Raw genomic sequence first — 18,725 nt, forward strand, 5'->3', positions numbered from 1 at the left:
TGCAATTTTCTACCATTTAAATAATCTGATCTTCCATTTTTCCTTCCAAAGTGGATGACCTAGCATTTACCAACATTGTACTCCATCTACCAGACCCTTACCCACTTACTTAACCTATCTATATCCCTCTGCAGACTCTCCATATCCTCTGCAGTGTTTGCTTTTCCACTCAATTTAGTATAATCAGCAAACTTAGATACACTGCACTCAGTCTCCTCCTCATGATTGTTAATGTATATGGTGAACAGTTAGGGATCCAGTACTGACTCCTGTGGCACACTGCTCACCACTGACTGCCAACCAGAAAATCACCCATGTATCCCAATTCTATTGGTTAACCAATCCCCCATCCATACTAATACATCACCCCCAACTCGATGCATTCTTATCTTATGAACGTCTTTTATGTGGCACCTGATCAAATGCCTTCTGGAAATCCAAGTAAATAATGTCCATCTGTTCCTCTCTACCGTTATATCCTCAAAGAACTCCAGTAAGGTTGTTAAAAGATACTGTTAAAAGAGAAATGTTAAATTATATGGGGAGCAAAACCAGGCTGAGCTTCACAGAGAAAACCACTAACGGAGTCTAGCATTAAAAGCAGAAAGTGCTAGATAAATAAAGCAGATTGGACAGCACTGTATCCATTAGAAGTCCACTAGCTCACATAATTATCTTGATTGCATCGCCCACAATGCTTCTCAGAAGAATATTTCATTTTCCAATTTTTCCATCTCTTCTGTAACTGTTCTGAAGGATTTGCACACAAGTGCTTCTGAAGAGTCTTCCTTTTTTCTTCACTCTGGCTTCCCGGTTTCGTAATTTTCATGGCTCTCAACCTTGCTCATACTCCATTCCCCGCACTTTGTTTTCATCTTCTCTTTCCTCGCTAGAACAAGGACATTGGTCTCTTATCAGCTTTTCATTCCAGCAGCCTTCTCGCTCAATAAAATGTTTTTTATAACAAAGTTCAAAGTAAAGTTATTATCACAGTTCATATATTTCACCATATACAAACCTGAGATTCATTTTACACTATCTTAAGAGGGATTCTACCATCAGGTACACTACTTTCTAATACGATCATTCTCTTCCTGACTCATTGCATCTCCACAAACCACTCCTGCAAAACCTGTCCTTTAACTTCACTCCTTCCCACCATTTAGGATCTCAAATAAACATTTCAGGCAGCCTTTCTCAACCCTTTTTTTGCCTTGGAGGAACCCTTTAAATAATTTTCAGGTCTCAGAGAACCCCTGCATAAAAATGATTAAATCTACAGCTCACGGTATGTTAGTGTGATCAGTAAGTTGGAGATGTAATACTACAAAAATAATTGTTAATGTTCTGTTGAGTACAGAATTAATTTTTAGCCAACCTAAAGAAAAGCTTACAAAAGGTTCAGAGGGCTAGGTAATGTTAAGAGATCCAGAAGATTATAAGGCTAACAGGAAGGAGCTTAAAAAGGAAATTATTTGGAGAGCCAGAAGGGGCCATGAGAAGGCCTTGGCGGGCAGGATTAAGGAAAACCCCAAGGCATCCTACAAGAATGTGAAGAGCAAGAGGATAAGACGTGAAAGAATAGGACCTATCAACTGTGACAGTGGGAAAGTGTGTATGGAACCAGAGGAAATAGCAGAGGTACTTAATGAATACTTCACTTCAGTATTCACTATAGAAAGGGATCTTGGTGATTATAGTGATGACTTGCAGCAGACTGAAAAGCTTGAGCATGTAGATATTAAGAAAGAGGATGTGCTGGCGCTTTTGGAAAGCATCAAGTTGGATAAGTCTCCGGGACCGGATGAGATGTAACCCAGGCTACTGTGGGAGGCGAGGGAGGAGATTGCTGAGCCTCTGGCGATGAGCTTTGAATCATCAATGGGGATGGAAGAGGTTCCGGAGGATTGGAGGGTTGCGGATGTTGTTCCTTTATTCAAGAAAGGGAGTAGAGATAGCCCAGGAAATTATAGACCAGTGAGTCTTACTTCAGTGGTTGGTAAGCTGATGGAGAAGATCCTGAGAGGCAGAATTTATGAACATTTGGAGGGGTATAATATGATTAGGAATAGTCAGCATGGCTTTGTGAAGAGCAGGTCGTGTCTTACGAGCCTGACTGAATTTTTTGAGGATGTGACTAAACATATTGATGAAGGTAGAGCAGTAGATGTGGTGTATATGGATTTCAGCAAGGCATTTGATAAGGTACCTCATCGAAGGCTTATTGAGAAAGTAAGGAGGCATGGGATCCAAGGGGACATTGGTTTGTGGATCCAGAACTGGCTTGCCCTCAGAAGGCAAAGAGTGGTTGTAGACAGGTCAAGTTCTACATGGAGGTCAGTGACTAGTGGTGTGCCTCAGGGATCTGTTCTGGGATCCTTACACTTCGTGATTTCTATAAATGACCTGGATGAGGAAGTGGAGGGATGGGTTAGTAAGTTTACTGATGACACAAAGGTTGGAGGTATTGTGGATAGTGTGGAGGGCTGTCAGAGGTTACAGCGGGACATTGATAGAATGTAAAACTAGGCTGAGAAGTGGCAGATGGAGTTCAACCCAGATAAGTATAAGGTGGTTCATTTTGGTAGGTCAAATATGATGGCAGGATATAGTATTAATGGTAAGACTCTTGGCAGTGTGGAAGATCAGAGGCATCTTGGGGTCCGAGTCCATAGGACACTCAAAGCAGCTGCGCAGGTTGACTCCGTGGTTAAGAAGGTATACGGTGTATTGGCCTTCATTAATCGTGGAATTGAATTTAGGAGCCGAGAGGTAATGTTGCAGCTATAGAGGACCCTGGTCAGACCCCAGTTGGAGTACTGTGCTCAGTTCTGGTTACCTCACTACAGGAAGGATGTGGAAGCCATAGAAAGGGTATAGAGGAGATTTACAAGGATGTTGCCTGGATTGGGGAGCATTCCTTACGAAAACAGGTTGAGTGAACTTGGCCTTTTCTCCATGGTGCGACGAGGATGAGAGGTGACCTGATAGAGGTGTATAAGATGATGAGAGGCATCGATTGTGTGGATAGTCAGAGGCTTTTTTCCCAGGGCTGAAATGGTTGCACAAGAGGACACAGGTTTAAGGTGCTGGGGAGTAGGTACAGACGAGATGTCAGGGGTAAGTTTTATTTTACGCAGAGAGTGGCGAGTGCATGGAATAGGCTGCCGGCAACGGTGGTGGAAGCGGATATGACAGGGTCTTTTAAGAGACTTTTGGATTGGTACATGGAACTTAGAAAAATAGAGGGCTATGGGTAAGCCTAGTAACTTCTAAGGTAGGGACATGTTCGGCACAACTTTGTGGGCTGAAAGGCCTGTATTGTGCTGTAGGTTTTCTATGTTTCTATAATTTTATCTTCTGTTTTGGCACATTGGAGCTTTCAAGTCTTCCTACTGAATTCAACTATTTCAAATAATTTCCTTTTTTAGTTTGTATTGAAATGAGCCAGTTCATTTGCAAATTATCCATCTGTAAGATGAGATCGGATGTTTTTGTCTTTCCACAGACACTACCTGATATGGACATTTCTGGAATGTGTTTGGCTTCAGGTTCAGCAACAATGCTTAGCTGCATTTCACAACTTTACACATACCTATTTGCTTTCTTGGCCCCCAGTTGTGCATACTAATTTATTAACCAGACACCTTGTAAACTTCAGAATTACTTCAAAAAACCTGACCACCTACCAGACATACTCCCTTTGTCCCATCTATTACTCCCACAACCTCTTTGGAACTTAAACCTAGCTTGCTTTGTCACATTTTGAGTTCTGACAGAAGAAATGAAACAAAAACTCCGCTTCTCATGCTGTCTGATTTGCTGCATGTTTCCACCATTTTCTGTTCTTATTTCTGTTTCTAGCCTCTGCAGCTTTTTGATAATTAAAGAATGTTTCAAGTTTGGTTCTAGTCTGAACAGGATACCCATTCAGGCTAAAAGGAATTGGAGGCAGCAAGAAGAAAAAGGCCCAAGAAAAGAGTAACAATTAGTAATCACTAACAGATGCAACAACTCATATTTGCACAGCATCTTTACAATAGCAAAATATTCAAAGGTTCTTTCCAGGAGCATAAGTAAACACAGTCTCCAATTCCATTTCAAAGCTTGGTTGCAACAGTCCAGCAAATGATTTCAGAGACTATCAAAAGTCTATAATCTCAAAAGAGTATAGATACCTGTAAGAAATGTGATGCTGGAAGAAATCGCAAAGGAGCAGCAAGATCACAGAACAACTTGAAAATGAAGTTGCTCCTGGTATGGTAAACGGTATGTTCCTGGTGCAGGTCGCTGGGAGTAGGCCGTACAAATTGTTCAGCATTAGCTAGATGGGCTGAAGGACCTGTTACTGTGTTTTCTATGACTATGAAAGGGAAAGTTTACATCAAATTGTTTAACCAGGAGCCAGTGAGTGTATTTATAAAGGTAACTTTGGAATCCAATGAGACTATTAAACTGAAGGCTGTCTGGTTCAGTCTCAAACTTGAATGTGGAAGCAGCGCTTGTAGTAGAAACCAAAGAAAATAGATTTGAAATATTTAGCTGGAAGAAATATTTTCACACCCAACATTAAATGTTATGCAACGAAACATTCTTCTCTCCTTCTTCCCAGGAAATACTCATCTGAAGTAGTAGGAAGGCAAAATAAATGATGCTGGCAGACTTGGGAATACCGATGACAAATTGTGAGTTATATTCAAGTAGTAAATGCTCCATTGTAATGACCTCACCTATGTGGTTGAGTAACTTTGTATCACTCATCTTTTAGATCAGGGTCCCCAACCCTTTTTGCACTGCGGACCGGTTTATTATTGACAATATTCTTGCGGACTAGCCGGTCGGGGGGGGGGGGGGGGGTAGGGTTGCCAACGGACAAGAGTAGCAGTCAAATACATTGTGTTTAGCCCAAGAAAGACTACCACGACCATGCGGACACCTATGCGCATGTGTGTATATGCCGATTTTTTTCCTACAAATAGTTTCTGGCGATTCTGTTTGGGGGGGGGGTAGAGTGTTACACGACTGGAGTATAGGTGATAAGTGGCTAATACACTCAATTTCGTTTCTAAAAGGGTTTATCTAACGAATTTAATATTAAACACACAGTGCATATTTTCCTCGCATGAATATAGTGATAAGTCAGTTATCAGGGGAGCTTGAAGTAAGTGTTGAATGAACTTCCAGTAGAAGTGGTAGAGGCAGGTTCGATATTATCATTTAAAGAAAAGTTGGATAGGTATATGGACAGGAAAGGAATGGAGGGTATGGGCTGAGTGCAGGTCGGTGGGACTAGGTGAGAGTAGCGTTCGGCACGGACTAGAAGGGCAGAGATCGCCTGTTTCCGAGCTGTAATTGTTATATGGTTATATAAGTCACTTACAAGTCAATATCATAACATTTTAAGTAACGTTTGGATATATTTTCCCCGTATGAACATATAAAATCGTTGCAACACACCAATATCGCTGAATCAGTGGGAGCCCTAGGCTGAGTACTTGTTCCCTGCAACAAGACGGTGCCATAGAACATAGAACAGTACAGCACAGTACAGGCCCTTCGGCCCACAATGTTGTGCTGACTCTCAAACCCTGCCTCCCGTATAAGCCCCCCACCTTAAATTCCTCCATATACTTGTCTAGTAGTCTCTTAAACTTCACTAGTGTATCTGCCTCCAATGACTCAGGCAGTGCATTCCATGCACCAACCACTCTCTGAGTAAAAAACCTTCCTCTAATATCCCCCTTGAACTTCCCACCCCTTACCTTAAAGCCATGTCCTCTTGTATTGAGCAGTGGTGCCCTGGGGAAGAGGCGCTGGCTATCCACTCTATCTATTCCTCTTATTATCTTGTACACCTCTATCATGTCTCCTCTCGTCCTCCTTCTCTCCAAAGAGCAAAGCCCTAGCTCCCTTAATCTCTGATCATGATGCATACTCTCCAAACCAGGCAGCATCCTGGTAAATCTCCTCTGTACCCTTTCCAATGCTTCCACATCTTTCCTATAGTGAGGTGACCAGAACTGGACACAGTACTCCAAGTGTGGCCTAACCAGAGTTTTACAGAGCTGCATCATTACATCGCGACTCTTAAACTCTATCCCTCGACTTATGAAAGCTAACACCCCATAAGCTTTCTTAACTACCCTATCCACCTGTGAGGCAACTTTCAGAGATCTGTGGACATGTACCCTGAGATCCCTCTGCTCCTCCACACTACCAAGTATCCTGCCATTTACTTTGTATTCCGCCTTGGAGTTTATCCTTCCAAAGTGTACCACCTCACACTTCTCTGGGTTGAACTCCATCTGCCATCGAGGGGTGATGGGAGACAGCGATACTCGAAGGGGGTTCCTTATGTACAGTCTATTCCGCAATTTAGTTTTTGTTTCATTCATTGCAGAAAAGCCCGCTTTGCAAATATGTTGGAAATGGAAGCAACGTTTTCAGTGCTTTTGTGGCTATTTCAGGATATTTAGCCTTGACTTTGATCCAGAATGCCAGCAGAGATGTTATGTCAAACATACTTTTCAGCCCGCCATCATTTGCAATCTCGAGGAGTTGATCTTCTTCTCACGCTGACATAGATGACGCGCGGGTAATGACCTCACGTGTGTTCAAGCTCAACAGTGGCCGTGACAGGGAGTAAGGAAAGCTGCAGCTGACTCATATGGACAAATCATATCGTTTCCTCGCAGCCCAGTAGCACATGCTTCGCAGCCCGGTGGTTGGGGACCGCTGTTTTAGATTCATAAGATACCAATGGCCACCAAAGCCCGTAGAATAATTGCATAACACAAGTTGTCAGTTTAAGGAAGGAAAAGAAATAACCTACATTTACATTAAAAATTTACCACACAGACTGCCCAATGGCACATTAACAAATGGTCATAGTTTTGGTGGTAGTAAATTCTCCTGCCCCGGGGGAGAAAGAGATGACACAGAGCAGAGTCAGAAGACAACAAATTGCATTAAGTTACAAGGATAATTCAAAATATAAAGTGGGGATGAGAATTTGCATCACCAGGTCTGGGAACAGCAAGCCAATTAATCAAAGGGCATGAATGTTACAATATGTTAGATTTGTGTTTCAACAGGTACATCAGCTACCCATGAGAGAAGCTGAATTGCTAGATTAAGAAAGTTATTGGATTAATTGAACCAGGATGTGACAAAATCATTGATCAGCATTCTGACTGGCGGCATCACTGTTTGGTATGGGGGGGGGGTGCTATTGCACAAGATCGAAATAAGTTACTGAAACTTGTAAAATTAGTCAGCTCCATCATGGGTACTAGCCTCCATAGTGTCCAAGACATGTTCAAGGATTTGTGCCTTAGGAAGGTGGCGTCCATCATTAAGAATCCCCACCACCCAGGACATGCACTCTCCACATTGTTACCGTCGGGATGGAGGTACAGAAGCCTGAAACACACACGCAGCGATTCAGGAATAGATTCTTCCTCTCTGCCATCCAATTGCTAAATGGACATTGAACTCATGAACACTACTACTTTGTAACCTGTTTTTCTGCACTATTTATTTTAACGTTATTATATATTAAAAATGTAACTCAGTTTTTTTATCAAGTATTTCACTGTACTCCTGCCATAAAGTTATGCTGGTGATATTAAATCTGATTCTGATATACATTGGAACAGCACTGGTAAGGACACATGCAGGTGCAGCTGCCACTGTGTCAACAAGCTGCACAGCTGACAAAGTGAACGTGAAGTTTGCAGCTCAGGGTTTAACAAGATGTCAAGGTTGTATATATCTCAGTTTAATCTGAGTTAAGGCTAGATAAGAGTGACTGTAGTGCAAACTAGGAACAACGCTAATAGTTGGCTGAAGTAGCAACCAAGCAGACAGCGAATACATGATGTGGCAATGTTAGAACAGGACTCCTCACTGTAATACCCTCCAGCCTGTGACAGCTTCCACTGCACCGAATGTGGCTCCCTCAATACTTACAATTCGATTTATATTATAAGCAATAATGACAACAATTTTACACAGGCAACAGTATCAACAAGAGCAAATTGTGGCGCTAAAACACACTGCTGTTCATTGAATTTTGGAATTATTGGGTACTGAAACAAATCATAGCTATTGGGAATAAGTCCTTGTTGGTTATGGCAGTATTCTCACATATATTCAATTTTATCAATATTATGATAGGCTGAGTGTGACTTGTCCACAAGATATCATAAGATATTTGGTCAAATATTGCAGGAGAAAGGGCCAAGCAAGGACAGATTAGACAAAGAGCTTGTGTAACAACAAAGCATATTAATTGAGAGATGCATTGAAACAGAGCCAGAACTATTGAATAACGAAAAAAGCGTAAAGCAATGGGATATATCAGATAGCTGACACCCCAAAGAGAAGCATACAAGAGTGTATAGGTCAAGAGTCATGAAGAAAACATATACAAGAATGGAGGCAACCAGGATGATTGTATCATGGAAATATTATTAAAGACTCATTGGATTCAAAAATTCAGCATGGAATAATGGGTGACCCAATATGCCATTTATCACTGGCCTCAAGAAGCATCACAGTGGTCACATTTAATGGGCTATCACTCCACTACCAATTATGGCTGTGCCATATCTCAGAAAAATGTTATGTGTTATGAGTCCTGACAATTTTTTTTAATTGAATTCCCTTGCTTACAATCGGTACTATAAAGGCTTGTTATAACTCTTCGCCTTCTTGTAGTAATCATCCACAATTTTCATACCAATAAGTATTTAATAGTGTTGTGGGCATACCAAGAAATATATGACTGCGTTTTCAACTATTGTGGGACCATATTATTTTTTAACCAGAGTGTCATGGGAAAGAATGGGTAGATTCATAAATCTATTGAAGAGAAAATTGGAAGTGAAAAAGCGAAGGACACAACTGTGGATTTTAAACAATGTGCAACAACTGCAGAAAATAAAGCATACCGTATAAAGTAGTAGCTATATTAAGACTATAACCAAGCCAAAAACAAGAAGGAAATGTGAATGGTCCAGGCTTCATAACATTAAAAATTGATGTTTCAAGGAAAGTGGACTGAAGCATGCATAAATCCTATTTGTTTAGTTTATCAACAGTCGTGTCATGCTTTTAACTGTTGTAATTTAGAGCTTAAATACTGTTCATGCAAATTTCAGAGAAAATTGCTCACTGGTACTAAAGGAAAGGAAAGGTAAGGTACGTCACATCTGGCGTTTCACTGGTTAGCGGACGATTTCCCTTCACGCCTCTCTGACGTAGTGAGGAACCGCGTCCGAGGCAAGTTACAGCAGTGGTTTACCATTGCCTTCTGCCAGGTGAGTTTCCTAAGAGATCACCAGCTCCTAACCCAGCGTGGATGGAAAGCGTGCAGGGGAGTCGGCTGGATTCGAACTCAGAACCTTTCATCCTGAAGTCCGACAGTGATGCCACTACTACACCACCAACCAGGTCTCACCCAAGAAAAAGTAAATTTGAACAACTTTCTTGTTAATCTCATATACTAACAGCAAGGAGGAGATACAGGAGCCTGAAGACTCTCACAACAATTTAGGAACAGCTACTTCCCTGAACATCCCATGAACACTACCTTGTTATGACGATTTTGCAATATTTATTTCGTGATTTATAATTTTGCCTTTGCATTATACTGTTTCCAAACAAATTTCATGTCACAAGTCAATAATAAATCTGATTCTGATTCTAACTGCTTCGTTAAAAAGCCACAAAAACAGAATGTTGCAGAATTACAACAAATGAGACTTTTGAAATGATGTAGATTTCAGAAAGACACAAAAAGTGGAATTTCCTAATGCAGAGTTGCTTGTTCCTTCAGTAGAAATTGTATATGCCAATGTTATTTATCTATTTGAGATACAGCATGGAATAGGTGCTTCCGTCCCTTCGAGCTGCACCACCTAGCAGCCCCCCAATTTAAGAGTAGTCTGATCAGAGAACAGCTTACAATAACCAATTAACCTTCTAACCGGTACATCTTTGGACTGTGGGTGGAAACTGGAGCACCCATAGAAAACCCATGCATTCCACAGGGAGTATGTACAAACTCCTTACAGATGATGTCAGAATTGAACTCCAAACTCTGACATCCCAATACGTAATAATGTGGCACTAACCATTACACTACCACAGTGCCCAATTTTAATAAAAACCCTAAGAATGACGTGACTGCAATTACCATAAGGATACACAAAATGGGGAAAAAACCCAGACATCAGTTAACATTCATTTTTTTTGACAGAACCAGGTTTTAGCATTGAAATGGATAAAAATACCAATTTGCATGTTATCTTGGGTTCAGTTATCAATAGGACATTTTGCAAAAACAGCTTTAATATCTTTGAAAGGCTAAAATACATTTTGACTATCCATCTCAATTCTTTTTGCTGAGAGTAACTTTGTCTGGACAAAAATAACATCTACATGCACAGATGGTGTTCTCAACAGAGGGAAGCAGAATGGATTGATTGCCTGAAGGGGAAATGAAAGAAATAACCAGATTCACACTGTACATCACTGAATTATAATTTTAAAAAAACAATGGCAGGTTAAGTGAAAACAAGTGAACTGCAAAATGCTGTGCAGATATAAAAGGCAGCAAATTTTCTTGTTTCAAGAACTCTGGTCACTTGAAGGGTTCATACACCACTGGAAGGGTAAAACACTCACATAATTCAGTGAAGTGATTTATCGTATGTCAGAGACCTTGTAAGAGTTGTGGATCTTTTTGTGAATTGCTTAAAACTAAAGAGAAATAGGATAAAGGACTTGGAAAATACAGAGTGGATAATTAAGCAAATGTGGGAGTGCTTGTTCATGAATTGCAAAAAGTTGGCTTGCAGATACATCAGGTTATTAAGAAGGCAAATGGAATGTTGGCCTTCATTGCTAGAGGAAATGAATTCAAGAGCAGGGAGATCATGCTGCAACTATACAGGGTACTGGTGAGACTGCACCTGGAGTACTGTGTGCAGTTCTGGTCTCCATACTTGAGGAAGGATATATTGGCTTTGAAGGCAGTGCAGAGGAGGTTCACCAGGTTGATTCCAGCAATGAAAGGCTTAACCTATGAGGAGAGATTGAGTCACCTGGGACTATGCTTTCTGGAGTTCAGAAGAATGAGAGGGGATCTTATAGCAACATACAAAATTTTGAATGGGATAGACAAGTAGGAAAGTTGTTTCCATTGCTAGGTGAGACTAGAACTAGGGGACATTGCCTCAAGGTTCAGGGGAGAAGATTTAGGGTGGAGATGAGGAGAAACTGTTTTTCCCAGAGAGTGGTGAATCTGTGGAATTCTCTGCCCAGGGAAGCAGTTGAGGCTTCCTCACTAAATATATTTAACAAACAGTTAGATAGGTTTTTACATGGTAAGGGAATTAAGGGTTATGGGGAAAAGGCAGGTAGGTGGAGCTGAGTTTATGGACAGATCAGCCATGATCTTATTGAATGGAGGGGCAGGCTCAATAGGTTGGATGGCCTACTCCTGCTCCTATTTATTATGTTCTTATGTACTCTAGCACTAAAATCTGCAGTTGAAGGGAAACAAACTTCCCAGTTATATGTGCTTGATTTAAAAAAAGATTTGAGTCTAAATTTCAAGATAAAATGAAATGCAAAAATTAAAGAAAATACTGCATGAATGAGGTCAAGGACTAGAAGGGCTGAGATGGCCTGTTTCCGTGCTGTAATGGTTATAAGGACCATCAGGCACAACTTTGATAACCAAGTTTTTTTAAAAGTAAGTTTTTGAAGTACAAAAAATTGTGTGCATAGGTGCCTTTCTAAATTCCATAGTTCTCTGCAATTTTTTAATAAAAGGATATTTTTATTGTACAAATCAACTACTTGCCTTCATTGCTCTGTAAAATTATATTATTAAATAAAAATAAGCCATTCAATAAGTTTGTGGTTCCCACATTGAAGATTTTTTGCTTCTGTTTGGTAAAAGAGTAATGATCATAGAAATAGGAGATTTACTTATTAAAAGGAAAGGTACTATTTGAGTACTTTATTTTGATGTTAAGGAAGATCCAGTTATAGAGTCTCAGCAACAAAATATATTTGACACAGGATTAACCAAAAAGTGAGTAACTACATTGGAAAAGCTAACTGCATGTAAAAGGGGCAGTTAGAACAAAACAATTAGGGCCCCCATGACAAACTGCCATAAAACCATTACTTGAAACTGGATTATTGAGGCCAGTTCTGGACATCATAGTTTAATGAAATGATTGTAAGAATGAGGGACTTCAGCTACACTGTACACTAGAGAAGTTGGAATTGTTCTCTATGGAAAGTAATATTTCCACAGGATCTGATAGAGGTACTTAAAATCATGAAGAGGTCATACCAAATAGATTGAGAGGGAAACTATTTAAATTGGTGGAATGTCCAAAACCATAGCATGTAGTACAAGAGAATTATTGGCACAAGAATCAAAAGGAAATGTTGTGAGACTTTGTTTCCCCTCAGTGAGAGGTTGGAAGATGCTGGAATCTGAAACAGAAAACACCCAAAGACGGACTCAACAGGTCAAGCAGCTGCTGTGAGGGGAGACGGGGATAAAAAGGGCAGGTGGAGACAGATTGGGAGGAGGGAAAGATGAAGGTGGAGGCAGCTGCTGGAGGATGACAAGCTGGAACAATAGGACTACCAGTGCCAGAATCTGATAAGAAACTATGGTGATAATGGGAAGAAGTGGGGAAAGGTGAAGGGTTAATGAAACCAGATTAGGGAGAGGATCTTGTGCGTCAAATCTATAGATAGCAGGTGAATAGAACAGTGGGGGGGGGGGGGGGAGGCAGAAGCACATAAATGGGTATGGAAAAGGAGAAAATATAGGAGGACTGGAGACCCTTAACTCCCATGTTTCTCTCTCTCTCTCCCCCCCACTTCTTCTGATCTACCCCTGGTCCTGCAATTTATTCCCATATCATCTTTCATCTCACCTTTGTCCATGTATCACCTACCGACCCCTCCCCTGTGTTCTTTATGGTGGCTTTCTATTCCCCTCCATCCTCTGTCCTAGTGCAGGGTCTCAAAACAAAATATCAATAATTCCTTTCCCCTCACAGATCCCATTTGATTCACTGAGCTCCCCCAAAAGTTTGTGTGTTTTTTTCCCCAGTGAATTATTAGCAATACATAGCCAGAAGCCTTATTAGTGTACCCTAACAGTCACAAATGTCATTGTAACCTCAATTATCTAACAAACTTGTCATAATACTGGTATGAAATTATAATACGAGACCGGTGATAAAATTAAACTTAGGCATACGTGAAACAACCTGTAGACTGTAGCAACACAATTCCTTCTACTCTGCAAAAACAACAATGCCAAAGCAGTCTAATACTCATACCACTAAACAAGAGAAAGTCTGCAGATGCTGGAAATCCCAGCAACACACACAAAATGCTGGAGGAACTCAGCAGGCCAGGCAGCATCCATGGAAAAAAGTAGAGTCGCATTTTGGGCCGAAACCCTTTGGCAGGACTCATCCTGTTGAACTTTTTACTCTCTGCTAACTCCTTAGAGTTCATTCTTTAATGACTTTACAGATTCCTGACCCTTTTTTTCCAAATTACCACCCTGTAGGTGCAGTTGTAAACAGAATCAATACTTTTTTTAAGCTTAATAAGCATCACGTCTCACCTTTTTTCATACCGAAAGCATACAGATAACAAATGTGCTCAAAATATTTGACAGCAACAGAAACCAAAGTATTAACAGTAATGACCTCATAGCAATCAGCCACTGGATGCACATTAAAACGTAACTTGAACAATATTAAACCATAAATTTGTGAACAAAGCTTTGTCCTTTGTCCAGAAACTGCAAGGCTTGCAATAGTTTATCACTACTCATTCAATACTCTGAGACCGTCATTGTGGTATCTTGACAACTTAGCTACCTTGAACAAAAGAAAACTCAAATACGTTAACTATTTATCCATGCTAGTATGTAATGGCAGATTTAAGGCACAGTCATTTTAATTCTGTGGTTTTTAGAACAATGTTAATACAAAGACAGTTTTGTTTTAAGTTCACTCAAATTATTTTGAACTAATAGTGTGGAAGAAAGCATTAAAGTTTGAACTGGTGCTTTTACATATTGAACTTGTCTTTCAAAGTAAGAAATGCCTCTCTACACCACTTTTTTTAAAAGGCAAAAAAATAAACTAAACTTCTCTGTCTCAATATACAAACTTCCTCAGCAGATGGCTACAAAAATATCTGAATTTCAGAAAGCAATAAGATCAAAGCTTAAAATTCAAGATTCACACATTTCTTTAAATGCAATATTAAAAAAACTGATATCCTTAGGGGAGGTGCAACACTTCCGAACACTTCTTGTGAAGTGATTAAGGCTTCACTGGTACAGTCGTTTAAAGAAAACGAACAGCCTCGTTGGATTAACAACTACTAATTTCCACATTCATCACAGAATTCAAATTTTTATGGACTTGACTCTCCATTGCAGGGTAAATGACTAGCCTTACATTAAATGTGAAGTAACTAAAATCAAGAAACTCTTGTTACACTTAGCCTAAACCCTCACTCGATCCTCCGCTCAGTTTCAAGCTCTTAGCTTGGGCTCGATGGTGATGAGCCGCTTCTACCCAACCGAGAGACACCGCCACCCCGGACATATTCAAGGCCCACTGGCTCCTTTCCATTCAAGGCAGACCATAAGCCACGTTAAGACACACTGACACCCACCAGCTACTGCTGCTGCTGCCGCTGCCCCCTCCTCCCGGTACCAGCTGTCCGTCCTCGGCCGCCGCCATCCCTCGCTCCGCTTCCACGTCTGTCCCTCAGCTGTTGCCGTAAACTGACACCGGATTTTCCCCGAGTGTCGTGAGAGGAGAGAGCTGCCGTAAATAAACCCCAGGGGCGAGTGGATTTACGGCAGTGTCAGCATGGCTAACGACTGTGGAAGTATTGGCAGTAATCAGGGTGATGAAGGTTTTGGTTTTCTTTATTAAATTGCTCACGTGATGATTATAAAATGAACGTTTCCTCATAATGCCGACAAAAGAAAGGAAAACAATGACTTCTGGAGAAAAAAAGAGAAAGAAAGTGTTTGTACTCAGCAAGTCAGTGCTACGGAGAACAATCTTTCGGTATTTGTCATTAGAAACATCTTCACTGCAACCTCGGAGCAATCAGCGAGAAATGTTTTAAAATAGTTACACGTTTTTCCTCTTCATAGATGCTGCCTGATTTGCTAGATTCTTCCAGTATTTTGTGTGTATAGCTCAAGATTTTAAACACCTATTGTTTCTTCAAAATCAGAACCGAAATTCTGATCAGTTGCCCCGAATCGATAATTGAAGTTCTCTCCGCAGCCACTGTGAACTTAGCTATTTTTTTTATTGCAGCCCCCCCCCCCGGGAAAAAGTCCTTGAGAGTGTATACCGGTTGTTTAGAGGTCTTCTGTAATTCCAATTTTGATGTAATCAAGTTAGTTAAGAGCAGAGTAAATACAAACCAGCAACAGTATTAAACGATTCATAATATAGGCATTTGAGACTTTCAATACAATAGGCGCTTTCTGTTCTTAGGATAATAATTTCTGCATCTGATATTTAGGTAAACTGTTAAAATTATTACTGTAATTTACCTATTGCCCAACTTAGTGTCGCATTATTTTGTGGAATACCACGGATCTGTTTTCAAATTCTGCTTGTATTACCATTCATTTTTTTGCCTGATCTTCCCCCAAAGTAGATGTGGCATACATGCAAAATGTGCTTGGTCTCAGCTATTCCTTTAATGAAACATATTTCAGCCAGTCCTGATACTGTAATAGAAGAAAAGCTGAGTATTAGAAAACAAGTAGGTTTGAGTAGTACCACACCAAAAATTATGCATTCAGAATGAGAAAAATGGATTAAATTGTTGTTATCAAATGTTATAGAAATTTAATTAAAGCATAGCCTTCTTAATCACGCTCACTAGATGTAACTATTGTAGCAATTAAATAGTAGCTATGAAGGAGCAACTTGCTTCTATTCCATTACCCTGTAATTTAAGATTTATGTTCTGCAGAAAGCAGAACACATCCATGTGTTCACAGCTGTCAGTTTGAGAAATGATGTAGTAAACATTTAAAATCTTTCAACAAGTCTTGATAATTGGTGAAATTGATTGGTTATTAGCATACTCAAATCCAGAAGTAAATGTTGTAGAATAAACACAAGCAAGTTGTAATCTATGCGAAGTATCTATTGCGGAAGCCTATTTTTGCACACTTAACAATACATGAGAAGATTTAGGGGATTTATAAAATACAAGAGCTTTATGTATACAAGATTTAATTGTACATATGTAAAACATTTGTGTTTGCATGAACTAGGTACAAATTCCTTTATTGAATTATTGTTTAAGGAATAAAGTAAATTTGGAGAAAATTTGTATTTTCAAGTGTTACTTTAATTTGTTCATCCACCTTTTATTTGTCCAAAAGGAACCCCTTGTCGTTTTGTTTAGGTAACGTAGACTAGTTGCAGTCTTGTGGCAGTGGGGTTAGAGAATAGGGATACGAGGACAAGAATCCAAGCAATTCTTACTGATGGAGGAAACGAATACAACTACATGTTCAATTACTTGTAGATGACATAAATTTAAGGATATTTGTACATGACAGCCAACAATTAGGACATATGACCCAAGCTAACACTTTGAAAGAAATTCAAATAACTCCATTCTTGGATCCTTTCCAACAAATATTCATAAAGTATTAAATTTTATTAAAATTTGTTATTGAATCTCTTATCACAATTTAAGACTGCTTACTTTATTTTTACTTACTGCCTGTTATGCTGCTGGGGTTTAGGGAAGCGATGAAAGTCCTCCTGCACTGTTTATTTCTGATTCTTCATCGCTGTTTCCGTAACAATTGTTTTTTGACTAATCAGGGTTGTTAGCGCTGAGCTGAACTCCCAAACCTGGTGGAAGGGTGAACCATTCTTAGCCTGGCCTCAACACTTTGACCTGATTGACATGGGTGACCCCACCAAGAGCCAAAGTACAAGGCTCCAACTCCCAACAACACAGCTGTTTGGGTCATTGAGGCAAGAACCCTCTATGACAGGATTGTGGACCTATTGGAGATCCATATTGTAGCAATGCATGATTTATACCTAATGTCATCTCTGCTCCTTTTGCCAATTATCTAAAGTCAATGGTTTCTGCTCTGAAAAGCTTATTACTTACTTTGTCAAATTCATTTCATGTTTATCCATTAGTCTCTTTTAGATAGTAATGTAAAAAGTGCCAGTAAATCAGGTGCTATGCCAGGATTAGTGATTTTCTCCTAAAAATCACTCCAGGTGTCAATTTGGTCTACAATGAAATCCCTGAAATTTAAACTTCATTAGTTCTTGAGAGGGGCATTATCGCATGATTTTGAATACTTTTTCATAACCAATCTAAACTTAGCTGTTTACCATTCCGCAAATGAAACATACTCCAGATACTGCTTCAAGCATTTGTTCTGACCTCAATGTAGAAACTTCTGAGAAAGATAGAGATACACAGAAAAGACAAAAAAACTTAAGTATTTTTATAAAGATACATAAACAAATCTTGCATTTCTGAAAATTTTTCCCACTCTTATTTTCTCCAATTGAGTGAAATTATGTACTTTACAAGACTTGAAATTTCATTTACCTATTAGTTAACTGTTCATTCCAATCTGATTGTTTAGAAATGCTACCTTCAGCACAATAAAGGACAATTGAGAAGTTAATTCAAACTTGTGTTCAAGTTCATTGTCTCCTGACTGTTCATATATAACCAAATGAAACGTTCCTCTGGACCATGGACAAAGCGTATATCACAATCAGCATATAATCGCACCATACATTAATAATATAAATTTAAAATGCAGTGTGCAGCACAGAAAGCAGCTTGCTGTCCTGTCCTTGTGACGAGACCTCAGTGGTGACAGGGTACAATCGTTCACAAAATACAAACCCCATCTTTGAGCTCAGAATTATGTAACCCTCAGAACTAGGGTTCAAATGGTACTTTTATACACCCCCCCCACCAATCAGTCTCACAGATGGACTGAATTTTTTGACAATCTGTCTAATTTAAGGCTTCTCAAACGATTATGAGCGAGGTATTAACTTCCTGACAGAAATTGTGCCATGGTACAGGAATAAATACAGCACTAACATGGAACAAAGATCAACAAGAGTTGAGACAACATCCAGAGATAGACAAACAGCATCAAAGAAAACTTTGGATTCAACACCTACAGATTTCATGCAGACGGTGTGTGAAGGCCATATCCTCTGAAGATGTGGACAGCAGGCAAATAATGTGCATAATTTCCCTTAATCAGAATCAGATTTATTATCACTGGCATGTGACGTGAAATTTGTTAACTTAGCAGCAGAAGTTAATCTGGCAGAGAAGAAAAATAATAATAAATACAATAAAACATAATAAACAAGTAAATCAATTACATATATTGAATAGGTTTTTTTAAATGTGCAAGAACAGAAATACTATATATTAAAAAAATGAGGTAATGTTCAAGGGTTCAATGTCCATTTAGGAATTGGATGGCAGAGGGGAGGAAGCTGTTCCTGAGTCACTGAGTGTGTGCCTTCAGGCTTCTGTACGTCCTACCTGATGGTAACAGTGAGAAAAGGGCATACCCTGGGTGCTGGAGGTCGTTAATAATG

The 18,725-nt window shown here is 39.7% G+C and overlaps 1 protein-coding gene across 2 annotated transcripts in view; it reads right to left on the reverse strand.

Annotated features, from left to right (window-relative positions):
* Window positions 1-14,852, reverse strand: part of tbc1d23 (TBC1 domain family, member 23) — a 109,615-nt gene extending 94,763 nt beyond the window's left edge. For both annotated transcript variants that reach the window (XM_072260132.1, XM_072260131.1), the window contains exon 1: window positions 14,746-14,852. In XM_072260132.1, the coding sequence (XP_072116233.1) occupies window positions 14,746-14,813 (68 nt within the window). In that variant the 5' untranslated portion in view covers window positions 14,814-14,852. The remainder of the gene's footprint in view (window positions 1-14,745) is intronic.
* Window positions 14,853-18,725: the final 3,873 nt, after the last annotated feature.

This window comes from Mobula birostris, chromosome 6 (genome assembly GCF_030028105.1).
Source record: "Mobula birostris isolate sMobBir1 chromosome 6, sMobBir1.hap1, whole genome shotgun sequence".
NCBI classification, from domain to species: domain Eukaryota; kingdom Metazoa; phylum Chordata; class Chondrichthyes; order Myliobatiformes; family Myliobatidae; genus Mobula; species Mobula birostris.